This window comes from Engraulis encrasicolus, chromosome 21 (genome assembly GCF_034702125.1).
Source record: "Engraulis encrasicolus isolate BLACKSEA-1 chromosome 21, IST_EnEncr_1.0, whole genome shotgun sequence".
In the NCBI taxonomy this organism is placed as follows: Eukaryota; Metazoa; Chordata; class Actinopteri; order Clupeiformes; family Engraulidae; genus Engraulis; species Engraulis encrasicolus.
This window is the reverse complement of record NC_085877.1, coordinates 7,257,644-7,272,514: the sequence shown is the minus strand read 5'-3', so window position 1 is coordinate 7,272,514 and position 14,871 is coordinate 7,257,644. Positions and strand designations below refer to the sequence as shown.

Genomic DNA, 14,871 nt, shown 5'->3' with positions numbered 1-14,871 from the left:
TTATAAACCTCCCTCCCGAAGCCTCAATACAGTGTGGTAGCGTTGGGCAATCGGACCGGCCCTTTAGCTCAGCGGCCTCATACTGTGCCTCCCATTCCCGAACCAATGTAGTTGACGAGGTGGCAGGTTCGTGGCAACGAGGGGGAACGAACTGTGCGGGAACACCTCCATCACAGTGGTGCCATGACCCGGATGGGAGTGTGGCTTAGGGGGGAGAGTGTAACGGAGGCCAACTAGCAGTGTGGCGTGGAACGTTAGTAAACCTCCCTTCTGAAGCCTCAATACAGTCCGCTAGCGTTGGGCTATCAGACTGTTCCTTTAGCTCGGCGGTCTCGTACTTCACCTCCCATTCCCGAACCGATGTAGTTGACGAGGTGGCAGGTTCGCGGCCCAGAGGGGGATGAACTGTGTGGGAACACCTCCGTCACGAGTTCCCTTTTAATACAGTAGATAGTCCTGTCTTGAAACCCTTTGGTCTTGGTAGTGCTTTTGTTTTGGATTAAAGACTAGACTACATATCCCTTCAGTTTGTTATAGTCAAATGCATCTCCCTCAGGTCCCCCTCCTCAGACATTCACTAAAGCTCAGGGAGGTGTAGGCTGGAAGGTTAAGTGAGTCATTTTGAGAGTGTAAAAAAATCTTAATCTTAATGCTGAGTTACAGTGGATACACTGACTCTCTCGCTCCCTCTCAAACACGCTCGCACGCACGCACATGTGCGCGCACATGCACATGCACATGCATGCACATACCTTCTATCTCAATTCACTACGTAAGGCAAAATTCAAATGCAAACTGTGGGTTGTAGGTCTTATTTTATAAACAAGTTAATATTCTACATTCAATGTTCTTGCTTCTTTTAAGTGGTAAAAGAGTTGTTTCTTCAGGCAATTGCAACTGGACTATTGAGGGGTGCACAGACCATTGTTAAGACCCTTTTACGGCAGTCCTTTACAATGCTACATAGTAGTACACCTAGCCTACATCTACCTAGCGTACATCTTCCTACTAAGAAATGTTTAACACTTTTCAACACCTTCCTTTTCTCCTTGGTTTGACTTATTGTCAGCCCATTGACAATGCTTTCATAATGGCATAGGCCTAGAGTTCACAGCCTCAGGTTGGCTTTATGTTAGGCAATTTCAGCATGCAGCACACAGCTGTAACTGGAAAACCGACTCTATCTTCAGTGTTGTGTTTTTTCCTCTAACCCTCTCTCTCTCCCACTCCCTCCTGTGAAAATACTATTTCATTCACCCTGCTTCCGTTCATTCATCTAGGCACTGCAGCGTAGCGGACACACGTCGTTCGATCGACAAGCAAATTCTTATCAATGGAGAAGCCTACGTCAATGGGAAGGTCTGACGCAATGTCACGTGGTAAGAGGGGGGCTCCTTATAAAGTAGTGGAGCTGGCCACGGTGCTGAAAATATCTTACCGCCGTGAGAACAAGTAAACAGAAAGCGGCGTCTATGACAACACAGGAACAACACAATCACTTCACAGAAGTTGAATGCATCTATACAGCTGACTCACAGGGCTCTCAAGTCGAAATAAGCGGTTGAAACCAGTCCGTGGAAGCATAGAGAATCAAAATATACTGGATCGCGCGGCCCCTCAACTGGTTTGTGGTAAGTTTAAACTTACCGGTATTTTGTCTGGCGAACTATCAAGGGTGGATAGCAATGGACGTTGCCAACTCGTCAGGAACAGTACCTTGCACATAGCTTGCTATAGCCTATGCAACTGCTCGTGCAATTTCAATGCTGTTTATTAATTAACCAAAAGACAACACAGTAGAAAGAGCATTTTTTTACTGCATGGTATCGGAATCACAAGATTGTAATGACACGTAAAATGATCTTTGATGTTTGTTATCATATGAAAATGTGCTGATATGATACCATGGGAGGGCATCTGTAGTTGTTGTTTTTTTTTTAATGCATTATGGATGTCTATATTGCTGGTTATGGTAATCGTGACTAAACCGTCTGCCCATTCACATCCTCGTTTGGCTAGAAGAACGGGCTTAAAGTAAAGTTAGAGCTAAGAACTACCTTTAAAACAAGAACTTTAGACATTTAGGTGGTCAAAATGCGTGTCGTTCAGTGAAAGATATAGATGTAATTACTGGCTGTGACTGGTTCGGCTCAAGCAGATCACGACTCAGTGCGCCAGACTGTAACCAAGTTCATCTGAAATATACTTCGCTTTCGAGATAGAGGGGCAAACAGATGTTCACAAAGTTCTCCATAAAGACAAAAAGCTGGACTTTAAGGTGGGCTAAAATCTGCGACAGTTATCGCAACACATCGTGGTTCCTGGAATGTGCCATCTGTTGAAAGTGAGCCAGTTATTTTTTCTGTGATTCTGAACTTAGTAGCCCACTTGAATGTAACAACGATACGTTTCAGGCTAAATCCATACATATCCGATATCCATAAGCGACATCAAGGCATTGGATTCAGTTTCATGTGGTGAAAAGGAAATGTTAAAGACAGGCTCTTGTTTATGATCACTGCAGCACTGCTGAATGTGGACATCTATCTGCAAGATACCGAATTGTGCCGACGCGCGCAAGTGATACGCTGGCGTCTGCTGGTTTTCTTAATCATTTGATGATGTAGCTGTCATTTTTTTTTGACAGATCAGTTGATGAAGTGCATTCACTTGTTCATGAAAATTCGTGAGCGCCTTACGCGCAAGCAGTTGCACGGCTTTTGGAGTTAAGCCCGGTTAAATCCTATTTGATCCCGCTTTCCTGTTGGTGGCATTGGCAATTAACAGTTAGGCTATTCGTTATGACCGTTTACAAAGCGGTTTCTTCACGATATAACTTTTATTGTCACCGAATTATGCAAATTGCTGCGTGACATTTATTTCCACATCCCCCGCGCGTGGGAAGGTTCTCTCCTCTCTGTGTTTGTCTTCCACCTTTGCGCTGGTCCGCGTGCGCTCTGCTCACGAGGCGCTCTGACACCAGCTCGAGCAGAAAACCAATTAAATGGCTTACATTAAAACCTCACGGGGCTCACGGTTGGAGGTGTGAAAACACCAATTGCTCTTCACGCCGATATGTTATCTCATTTTGAGTGTTTATGTTCATAGCTGCTTATAACAAAAAACATCAGCTTTGTGAAAGTGGATAACCCCAATGCATCAATAATAGTCTGTATAAAATTCTTACTCTCCTTTATATTAGATCAGTTTTAATTCCTCTATAGCCTGCAATATTCCGTGAACCGACTGTTTTTTTTTTTTTGGGGGGGGGGGGTAGATTATAGACAGATGTGATGAACTACATAGGGATGTGAATGAATTGTATGGTTAACTGTTTTTCCCTTCTTTTTCGTCTCTCTGTCCAACCCATCCCTCCCTCCTTCCTTACCAACCCCCTCCCAGACCCACAGCCCTTTTCTCTCTTTCTCTCTCACACAGCAGCCAGCCGCACCGCTTTCTGCACCGAGTCCCCTACGTGTGTGCATTGTCATGGTCCGGTGCCAAATCACATCAAGTGCCCATACCTGTTTCCTCCTGTTTGCTCTGCTCGGCCTCTTATCAAACCTCACAGACAGCAGCCCCATAAACCCCCCAGACAGGCAGTCCGTAAGTGACCATAATGACCCTCTCTACTCCTCCTCGTCCTCAAGCCTCCTCCTCTCCCGCCCATCACTGCCCACCCTGGGAGCAGAAGAAGACAAAAGGGCTCTGTCAAATAGAGCAGAGGAAGGTGAGGAGGAGGAGGATGAGCTCTTCAAAGACGTGGACCCCAAAACATTAGCAGCTGTCCTCCTGGAGGCTCTGAACAAGCCCCAGGAGGAGAGGAACCGCGAAGGAGGAGGAGCAGGGGAGGAGGAGGCAGGAGCAGCAGGGAAGAATGTAGAAGAAAAGGGCCAGGAGGTCCAGAGAGAAGCAGGGGGAGGGGAGGAGGAGGAGGAGGAGGAGGATGAGGAGGAGGAGAGCATGAGGCAGGAGCTGCGGGATCTGCAGCAGCAGGAGGCGGTGGACCGTGGCAGAGACGGTCAGGCGGAGCTGGAGCGAGCCGTGGCCGCCGCTATGGCTCAGGGCAGAGAGGAGCGCCAGCGGGAGGAGGAGGAGGAGCGGAGGAAGAAAGCCGAGGAGGAGGAGCGTCTGACTGAGAAGGTCACGAGTCGCACCACCAGCCAAACGGTGCCCATGAAGACCAAGACGGAGGCGGACGAAGGGCAAAAAGAGGAGGCGGTCAAATACGGTGAAAATCCAGCAGGGGAGGGAGAGGAGGAGGAGGAAGAACAGCTCAGTCCAGAGGAGGTGAAAAACCTGCAGAGCATGATGGAGAAGTTCCAGAGCATCAGCCCCGCTGCTGCAGAGGGTCAGGACACTGCTGAGAAGATAGGACAGAGAGGGAGCAGAGGAGACGTGGACGACTTTGACATTGACTACCCAGACAATGACATCAGGCCCAAAGGCTTCCGAGGCTACAAGTTGGGCCTTTCCAAGAAGAAGCTCAAGTGGAAGCAGCAGCAGGAGGAGCAACAGGACCAGCCCAAGCCAAAGCCAAAGCCAAAGACCCGGCCGACATACAAAGGTGGGAATTTCATGGACGACTTCAACGACAACGACCGTTCAGAGGAAGAGGAGGAACAGGAGGAGGAGGAGGTGATCAGTCCGGAGGAGGAGGAGGCGCGGGCCAAGGCCGAGCAGGAGGAGGTGCGCAGACAGGCGGCCGAGGCCCAGCGGGCCAAGGCGGAGGAGGAGAAGCTGGCCGACATAGCCTCCGACATGCTACTGCAGTACATGATGAAGCAGGATGGGAGGAAGTCCCTGGCGCAGAGGAAGAACAACGCCTTTGGCATGATGAACGCAGCGGAGGACAAGCGCTCCGAAGAGGAGATGGAGGAGATGGAGGACGATGACATCGACCCGCAGACCATCGACAAGCTGATCGAGATCTCCAGCAAGCTCCACCTGCCCGCTGATGACGTGGTGGACATCATCAGCGATGTGGAGAAGAAGAAGAAAGACGCTCCGGAGATCTTGACAAGGCAACGGCCTCTCATGCCACTCCCGGCCCCTGCCGCCGAGGCTCCGGCTCCTCGCTTTCCCACCACCACGGTCAAGCAGCTTCCTCCCCCCATCTCTGGCCCTTTCAAGTCCTGGTTTAAAGACAGAGCAACGGTGAAGCCCAGCAAGCAAGACTTTTGGCTGAAAACACAGAGGCAGCCCTTTCGAGCCTACAGCCCTTATCCCTTTTATCAAAAAACATACCCCGGCTACTATCCCATCTACTTCCCCCCGCCCAAGCCCAAGCCTCGCTACTACGCCAAGCCCGCCTATGCCTTCAACCCCCTCCTGGGCAACTCCCTGGACTATGACTTTGACTTCTCCCCGAAGCGCAGGTACCGCGCCTGGTCCAACCCGCGGCTGCGCACGCCTCCGGCCCTGCAGCGGAACCCCTACTTCCCCAACTACATCATGCCTCACCCGCGCAGCTATGCCGCCGTGCCCATGCCCAAGCCCCGGTCGGCTGTTCCTCCGCGTCATCAGCAGGCCTTCTTTTACCCTCCTCCAGCGCCTTTAGTGACGCGCGCCCAAGACTACTACAGCCCCCGAAGGCCACCGGCCGACCAGGACAGTGAGGAGGAGCTGGAGAACTTCATCGAGAAGGTTTTCCGGAAGCATCCGCGGATGTTTCAGTGAGAAGAGGAGATGAGTCATACAGCAAAGGGAAGGAGAGGAAGAGAGAATGATTGACGGTCTTGGTAATAAATTCAAAGGAGCGATGAAAATGAGACTGTTTTCCCCACACAGACACATGCAGTTCTTTTTTTCTTAAAAAAAAAAAAGCGGAACTTCTCAAATCCGAATCCCTTTGTTCATTTAAGCCTTTTGATCTGAACGACAAATAGACTGTGCGTGGTGAGTAAAAAAATCTGTTTGAATTCTCTTTAGCACTTTAAATCAATATCTCCTTTTCAAGTGACATTGCTGATACCTACAGTCATCATGCATCATGCTCTTCTCACCATCTCCTCTACCTCTCCAGGTAGACAGAAGGGGAAGATGGAACGCTGCTGCCTTGTTGAAGAGGTGCATACAGTACTAAAAAGGTCTACAGTAAACATGAACTGGACTCCCCCTGCATCACTTCTCTGCTCTTGTGACTGACAAGAGTGAAAAGAGCATTTCCCAGGTGACATTCATCTCTGGCTTTATATCTCATCGTCGTAGTAGGAGCTGCATTTTCACAAAATGGTGCCCTGATTTGTTCTGTGTCCCCCTTTGTCGCCACTGACCATGAAACAAATCTGTCTAAAGTAAGTTTTGTTGTTTTTTTGTTTGTTTGTTTTTAGGTAGTGTCATTAAAGGCAACCCTTGGGCTAATAGTAGATTGTAGTTTTCAACTCAGCATCTTTTTTTTACAAAGAAGTGAATAAGCTACAGGTGCCAAATGTGGGAGCTTGAGGGGGGTGATGATAACGGCTGTGTGCAGCTGTTCCTGAAACGCAAAGTATTCTACGACTCACAACCATTATGTCACATATAACTCGAACTCACAATTGTACATAGGGTTGAACTTTTTTATTATGTTGTCTGAGCAGTTTTAATTTATTTAATATTTCTATGAATTTTTAAGTTGTTTATAAAAAAATAAAGAAATGTAAAATATTATCCTGCAAATGGCATTCATACATTCCAAAAAATGTTTATAAAAAGGGACGTTGTGTTATCTTGCCTTATCACATTTGCCCCCTTAATTAGAATACATATTCTCCCAGGCCACCACTCACAAATATGAGCTCTGAGCGCCTGTTCCAGAGGTTACAGTCCCGTACCCACTGTTTGTTCCAGACCGAGTCAATTATTAACTGAAATGTGCCTGCTTATGTGCACAGATGGCACTAGTAGAAGTGACTGGGTGATTTCACAAAATAAGTGTATATTAATATTGTGAAAGGCTGGAACGTATATTTGTTACATGACTGTCACTTCTGATGGCAGGTTACCTGAGTATAGGACATGCTCAAGAAATATAGTTTCCAGTTCCACATAAAAACACAAAATAAGTGGGTTTGCACAGAATACCATCATGGTTAACTTATGATTTAGTTGGGGCTTTTTTTATACAGCATCTTTGCAAATAAAATAAAATTTAAAAAACATAACAAAATACAGATCAAAATAATCTCAAGACATTATTTAATGTGTAGGCCTTTCACATTTTCCCCCAGATAGAACATGGAGTTCAGGAACAAGTGGGTTGTTGCTACGCAACAAACTGACAACGTGACGAAACCATCAAAGGGCGCCTTTTAACTTGGCTAATCAGTATAATGAAAACTGCAAGAAAGGGAAAAGAAACAAAATGTTCTATAATGTAGGAATTCATTTTCTAGTGAATGATTTGAAATACTTGCCTGGTTTGCCAAACAAGGCAGGCACATTCCAAGACTTGCAAGCATTCCATGGATCATAAAATAGGGGGAGAAATTATTTAAAAAAAGATTATTAAAGACAAATACAAGGCTGAATTCAAAATGACACCACAGCCCTTAGCCCACACGTAACCATTAAGAATGCTTAACATGGATAGAGTTCTATGTCTGAAGTTTATTTGCATTGTTAAGGACATGTATGAGCCTATACTTTAAGACTAGCAAAACGAACGCACACAGCAAAATCTACAATGAGGCTATTTTTTTGCTGATTCAAATGTATGTTTTGCTTTACAGAATGTCTAACATCCATGTCTCTGTAATGTACTTTGTACTTGAATGTGTGTTGTCATAAAAAAAAGAAAGCAACCACGTGGAGGTCACCACACATGATGTGTCTAATCAAACAGTAGCTTTGACAATCCAACTACAATCAATGGGGAGCAATGTTTTTTTTTCTTTCCTTCCATTTATAGACCATACAGTTTGTAATAACACTTCTTGTCTTTCATTTGACTTAAATCACTGAAGCAATCCGAAGAACACATTGCACTTGGTATATAACCGAACAAGAGGGGCATTGTTAACACCAAAGGTGTCATTTCCAGTTCCAGAAAGTGAAAACTCTGCTGTGTATTCCATTCTGCACTGTGCATTTGTCAAGTCTATTCAGTAGACTCTAGCTAAACTCTATGGTCCTTAAAGATTATTGGTGTACTTATTAGGATCAGCTAGATCAGAAATTGATTGGATGAAATATGTGGCGAGTATTTTGCTATTCCTGAAGTGGAAATTGGCAGCTTTGGTTAATGCCTCCATCTTTAAACTCCAGAGGTGTCTTGAAGCGATGGATTCCTCATCAACAAAGTAACAGAGCGGAAGAAAGTATGACGGAAGTGGAGAAGTTGTGTTTTAAAATGTTTTGGAACTGCAAGGGAGACTAGTAGAGGGGAAGGGGGAAAGGACGAAAGCATGACTTGAAGCAGAAAAAAGTGTCTGCACGTTTATGTGTACTTGCATCTTAAAAAAAATGTGTTGCCTCTTTGAAGACATTGTGAGCATTGCAAAAAGTATAAAAAAAAATAAGACAATGACTAGCGTACGTGAGTTTAAAAAAAACCCTGTCAAGTCTTGTATGAGGAAACTCATGTTGTTTATGTCGTTTCTAGATGTATCTTGTACTTATCGTAATAAACATGCGTTTGCTGGATGTAAATAACCGCATGTTGATGACTAGTTTTGCTACACAGAGAGAAATAAATAAAATGGACTATTTTTTATTAAGATTGTTTTTAATTCCTTTCTGGCAGTGGTTGTGAACTTGTGTTATTGGGTGACTCTTACACATTCACCATTCAAGACCCTTTGACACATTTATAGATTTCATTACAGCACACAAGACTTTCAAATACAACTGCCAGTGGTTACACCAGAGATTAGCCTTTTCACTACCTCAGGATAGGACAGTTTTGTCACCATAAGATGGACCACAGCTTTAAGCCTTCACTCAGTACATTTATCATACTGTGAAAAACACAATAAGTATTTTCTAGAGGTGGACAACCTGGCTTCAGAAGTTATAGTCTTCCATCTAGCTAGTTGTAATAAAATCAGCATTATACAGTGCTGCTTGAAAGTATGTGAACCCCTTGAGCAGTTCAGATATTTCTGTTGTTTGTTTACCATGATTTTCTTACTGCATCATCATCATCATCATCATCATCGCTTTGTAGGCTGCCATTTTGACCAGGACTCCCTGGCAGAAGAGATTCTTAGTCTCAATGGGACAATCCTGGTTAAATAAATAAATAACAGTTTTGTACACATGAAATGTCACATATGTTTGATCAATTGCCTGTATTCGTTTAGTGGAATTTGTTTAAGTGGCAGAAAAACTACATGAAACATGGAATTATAGTATGTTCAAAAGTAAGTGAACCCCCAGCTTAATTTGGTAAGTCAAGCAGGTAATAGGTTAGGGTAACACACATGCTTAGTTAATCATTTCAGTAGACCAATGAAATAAGACATTATTGGAAAAGTGGCCTGAACTAATTAAATGAGAGAGGAAACCAACCAAACCAACTTGGCCCCACACACATCAACAATGCCAAGAGGAAAGGACAAACAGTGAAGCATGGTGGAGATGTGAAGGTCTGGGGCTGCTTCTCTTTTTCTGAAACTAGACTCCATATTATCCAAGGAACCATGTTAACATATTAACAACTACTTGATATTATTAAGTATTAACAACTACTTGACCAAATTACCTGCCATCAGTCAGACAGTTGAATACTGATTATTCAACAAGACTTATGGATAAAAGCATTCCAGCAAGTCTACAAAGGAGTGACTACAGAGGTAGTAGGGTCATACTCTGCATTGGCCCAGTCAAAGTCTAGATCTTAATCCTTCTGTGATGTTGTAGTGAGACCAGAAGAAGATGCTGTATGCCAGGTGTCCCTCCAACCTTTCTCAAATGGCTGAGTTCTGCAGAGTTCAGTGTTTGGAAATGGTGCTTTACAAATTAGGGTTTGGATGTCTGTTAAATAAGGTCCTTTTCTCTTTCGCAAAAACATTGATGATATCTGGAGGGTTCACATACTTTTCAAGCAGCACTGTATGCATAAACATAATTGAGCAGTTAGAAACAGTTGATTTCGAGTATGTACAATAATGTTTGACGGCAGTCCAGGTTGCCTATAACAGTATTTTTTCCCAAAGCGCATTGACCACCATCACATTTTTTTGACAGGAGATGTCCAGCCCCTGTGATTCCTTTCCAGTAAGAAAGCCATTAGCTCTTTGTCCCAGTCAGATCAATGCCTCCACATGTCTCGCTAATTGAGTGCTGGGGTGGGATTCGCCCTCACTTGGCAGCAGCTTTGATACCTCTATTCTTTAGCGCTAATTTTCATTCTTCCCTCCCTTTCCTTCTTTCTCTCTTGCTCTCCCTCCCTCACTTCTTCCCTCTTTCTGTATTTCCTTCTCTTCTACATACTATACACACAAGCATGCACGCGGATGTCCACATGCTCACAGTGTGGAGACTAGGGAGTATGGATCAGAGCCCATCATGCTGGGTTGACTTGAGAAGTTTGCGTGCTAAGCCACAGATCACAGGGAAGGCTGATGGCTGACCGAGATCCCCGGGGGGGTTAGTGAGCAAGCAGAGTAAAGTCTTGGGCTAATGAGACAGACAGAGAGCACTTGAGCTTACAGGCAGGGGGGAGGAATAATCAGTGGGACTCAGCTGTTAAAGCACCAGAGTACAACATGTAAACAACAGCACAAAAATATGGTTTGCTGTTCCAAGAAAAAACATGTCACAGTTTTGTTACAAAAGGGAGCCAAGGTTCTGATGCCAATACCTTGAAAAAGAACGATACTTCTCATTTTTTTTGGTAAACCAAGTCAAAGGTAAAGTACCAATTGTGCACGTTTTTGTTATTTGCTCTTGATACACTTCCATTTTAATGGAATTTGGCCACCAACGGCCAAATAACAACAACAAAAACACCTCAGGGATCCCTGCTGACTTAGCAGGATATGAGCTTATTGTTGGGTTCAGATTTGAACCCCCCCTTGAAAATGTACAGGGAGGATTCACAGCAGGGTTGCTGCACTGTTACTGGGCATTGCTAATTTTACTCATTCCAGCTGAGGTGTTAGCTGCGCTGGCAAGTTTTTGTATGTGCTGTTTAATACAATTGGCACAAATACAGAGCATAAAAGCTCAGATAATGTGCATTGTGAATATGGGGGAACATGTGTGGTCTTGGTAGGTTATGGCTGTGTCTGGAATGCTGACAACATCCCTCTGTAGTGCACTATATGCTTTTTATTAAAAAGTAAATGTTGGGCTGTTTGCCTTAAATGTTATAGGACCATTGTGGAGGTGGACAGCAATGGTGGGGAGAGCTACTTGAAGGGGTAGGGTTGGGGGATGACACAGGTTGCACTCGAACCTGGGTCCCCATCGGCATGCAAGCCCATTCATGGACAGGTGCCTTAGTAGTCTGCACCACAGCGCCCTACTACTGTATGCTTAGATCTCCTAAAGTTGCTGCTGCTTTTACAGACTGCTGTCAGCTAGAGCTGCAGGGGTGGCTCATCTGTGTTTTTCCCCCCAGAGGCTGCTGCCAGGCAGCGGTGCCTGAAAGGCCTTAATTACTCATTCACCCTAATCTTAACTGCAAACCTGACCTTATCTCTAACTTTAACCCTAAAATCCTACCTATTTCTTAACCCTAATTCAAAAGCTAACCCATCTTAACCCTAACCCTTGTTTGGGTGCTGTGTCTGGCAGGCACGCTACCTTGAAGACACCATGGAGGGGAAAAAAACACCAATGACTGCAGGGACAATGCAGAATCACATAGGTATCCTAAGCATTTAGCGCCTCAGCTTATTCTGATTAGTAATACTTGTCATCCAAGCACTGGGGTTTATTATAACACAGACAGAGCATGGTGTTTGAAATAAAGGGTAAATACATAATGTACGTTATGAATGCAGACGTGGACAGTGGGTAAGGAAATGGGCTTTAGATTAGGGGGTTGCCAGTTGGAATCCCACCCTACCACTCCCCCTTGAGCAAGGCACCTAACCCCACATCGCTCCAGGGACTGTAACCAATACCCTGTACTTGAAGAAACTTTAAGTCACTTTAGATAAAAGCATCAGCTAGGCGTAATGCAATGTAATGTAATAAAAATGTAATGAATGCAGGTTGGCCCATCTGTTGTAAGAACATACTCTAAGTGACATGAACTGACAGACCCCTAGAGAGTCCCCTTCTCTATTTCCGAAACAAATGAAGACAAGTGCAGTGATGGTGGTAGTGGGAAGAAGAAATAATGTTATGTCTGAACTTAATGGAATGCCAGTGTCAGGGTCAATTTAGCAGCATTCACTATAGGCATGAACACAAGCACAAGCGATTGCAAGAATGCATTCAGCACACAGGTTAGAAATGGCATACACCTTCCATTCTACCGAGGAGGGTTACCATAATGTTGGGACATCACAGATGTCAGGTTGTGGCCATTTTGCATTTAGCTACATTAAATACATTAACCCTCAACTACAGATATGTCCAGCATAAAGTGCAACTATGGCAACAGCTAGAGGTGGTAGGGTACAAAAAAAAGGCTCAGGCATTTTTGCACAAACCCCTCTTAATTGTGGGCCAGTCTCCAAACGAAAATACAAACATCCCAATAGTATTGGGCCCTGACGAAGGTCGGCACATCGGGAAATGCCCAGTAAGCCAGATTGCCTGGTAACAGCTAGTGTTGATTAGTGCAAATTCTTCCTGGCACCCCCGGCATATGCAGCCCTTTTCCCAATGTGATAGGTAACTAGATAAAATATAGTAGGTAAATGTGTGGTAAAGGTTTAAAGGTAACTGCTTGTAGCCTAGATAAAGAGTTTTGTTTTGTTTGTCGTGCACTTCTACATTTTCAATAATGTGAAATAACATTAATCCCTTTTGTATTTTTTTAAGTTTTGAATTGGAAAACTAAGAGAGCAAAAAGTTAACTTTTCCATTATATAAAAAACATGGTTATATTAATGTCTGTATGGGCATAATAAGGATATCACAACAAAGAAAACTAGACTGCCTGTGCAGTCGCCTTCGACTGCTTAAGGTATATCCCCGAAACGCGACGCTTCCAGTCCCCAATCATTCCTACCACTCCCGTCCACCTTTTCATGAACGTTTATGATAAATACAAAATATAAAATAAATATATTTAATATCTATACATAGATCAATGCTGTGCATAGGCTTAAAACCAAATGACTATTGTGAAAATGAAGGAAAAAATGGGGCAAATGGTAACACTGTTTTAATGGTTCACTATTACAGTGGATATACCACATTAGGTACAGTGTAATAACCAGTGTGACAATATTTAATACCACGTCATACCAGTGTGACACCATGTACCAATTTTGTACTTATATCATGTAGGCTATTTGTGTGTAAGTGGTATTACATGATATTGCATATTTGTACACTGGTATTACACTAGTATTACATGGTATTACATATTGTTACACTGGTTATTACTCTGTACCTGGTATTGCCTATTTTTACACTGGTATTACACTAGTATTACATGGTACTGTAACAGTGCTGTGCCTGTTACTTCCTGTTGTGGGCATGCTGGGAGCGGGATGTTGTTCTACTATTTATGTCTTTAAAATGTGTCTGGGGATATTAAATGTACCAGGGATGTTATTGTGTACATGTTTGCATCTTTTATGTTGAGATGTACGACTTATGTCATGTTTGTGCTGAAGTTGCCACCTTGTTGTGAGAACTGGGTCTGGAATACCGGTGGCTGTTAGCCTTTGGCTACGTTGTCTGTGAATTAAAGCTAACATTGCGAGTTTGTCAATAAACGTGACTGAGCAATACAAAATCGGTTCCTGATTTTGTCACATTGGTGTCAGAAGTTATCATGGACCCCGCCTCGATTTTCAACGAGTGGATGAAAGTTAAACTGGAGAGGAAGTTGGATCTTTCAGTGGAGGTGATGACTACAGAGAATTCTGCATTACGTTCGATGGAGGACCCGAGGCACTGCCGTTTGCCGGATGGAAGCAGCGCTGCGCGGGCTACCGGGAGCAGGATGGAGCGGGATGCTGGAAGAGAGGATGGATCGCCGGAGCGAGTTCGGGCAAGAGGAACACCGATTGCGGCCGGCGAAACATCTGTTCCAGCCACGCAGAAGGGCCGCGGGGGCGGAGCAGCGGCAGCGGATGTCCAGCCACTCGGAGCCACAGCGAACAGCGAGCGAGATGAGCATCACGGCAGCGAAATATTGGAGCAGCGCCACCCGACGGAGCGAGGCACACAGAGCACCGTCGAAGAAGTGAGTGTTAAGCCTGAGCAACAGCAAGAAATGATAATTGGCTTACAGCAGCAAATTGCAGACATGGGGCAGGCTCTGTCACAGTTAATGAACTCCTTAAATAGTCCAGCGCCTAGCCAAGAAAAAAATCTGCAGCCTCCTACACCAGAGCATAGCCAGGAAAAATCCCTGCAGCCGACTACTGCAATACCCAAGCTGGGTCGTTATGATGGCACTAGTAGCTGGGAAGCCTACCTGTTTCAATTTGAGTTGGTAGCTGCTGCTGCAAAATGGACTGACACACAAAAAGCAGCAAGTTTGGCGACTGCATTAGAGGGGACCGCCCGCCAGGCCCTACTGGACATTTGTCATCGTGAGGGGGTCTCCTACGCCGAGATGCTGGCAGCATTGCAGCGGCGATTTGGGGAGCCTGTGTCCATTCTAGGCCTGAGAGACCAGCTCCACCAGCGTTGCCGGCAGGCTAAGGAGAGGCTTGGTGTTTTGGCTGCTGATGTTCTGCGACTGGCCAGTCGTGCATACCCCGGACTACCACCAGCATCGGTCCAGAGCTTGGCCTTAGATGCTTTCCT

At 44.8% G+C, this 14,871-nt stretch overlaps 2 protein-coding genes across 2 annotated transcripts in view; one reads left to right on the top strand and one right to left on the bottom strand.

The window, feature by feature from the left end:
- ap1s1 (adaptor related protein complex 1 subunit sigma 1) overlaps positions 1-14,871 on the bottom strand; it is a 69,405-nt gene that overhangs the window by 20,609 nt on the left and 33,925 nt on the right. The window lies entirely within an intron of this gene.
- vgf (VGF nerve growth factor inducible) lies at positions 806-12,960 on the top strand. Its single transcript, XM_063187426.1, has 2 exons — positions 806-1,631; positions 3,403-12,960. The coding sequence occupies exon 2, from the start codon at positions 3,490-3,492 to the stop codon at positions 5,677-5,679; it is 2,190 nt and encodes a 729-aa protein (XP_063043496.1). The 5' UTR covers positions 806-1,631; positions 3,403-3,489; the 3' UTR covers positions 5,680-12,960.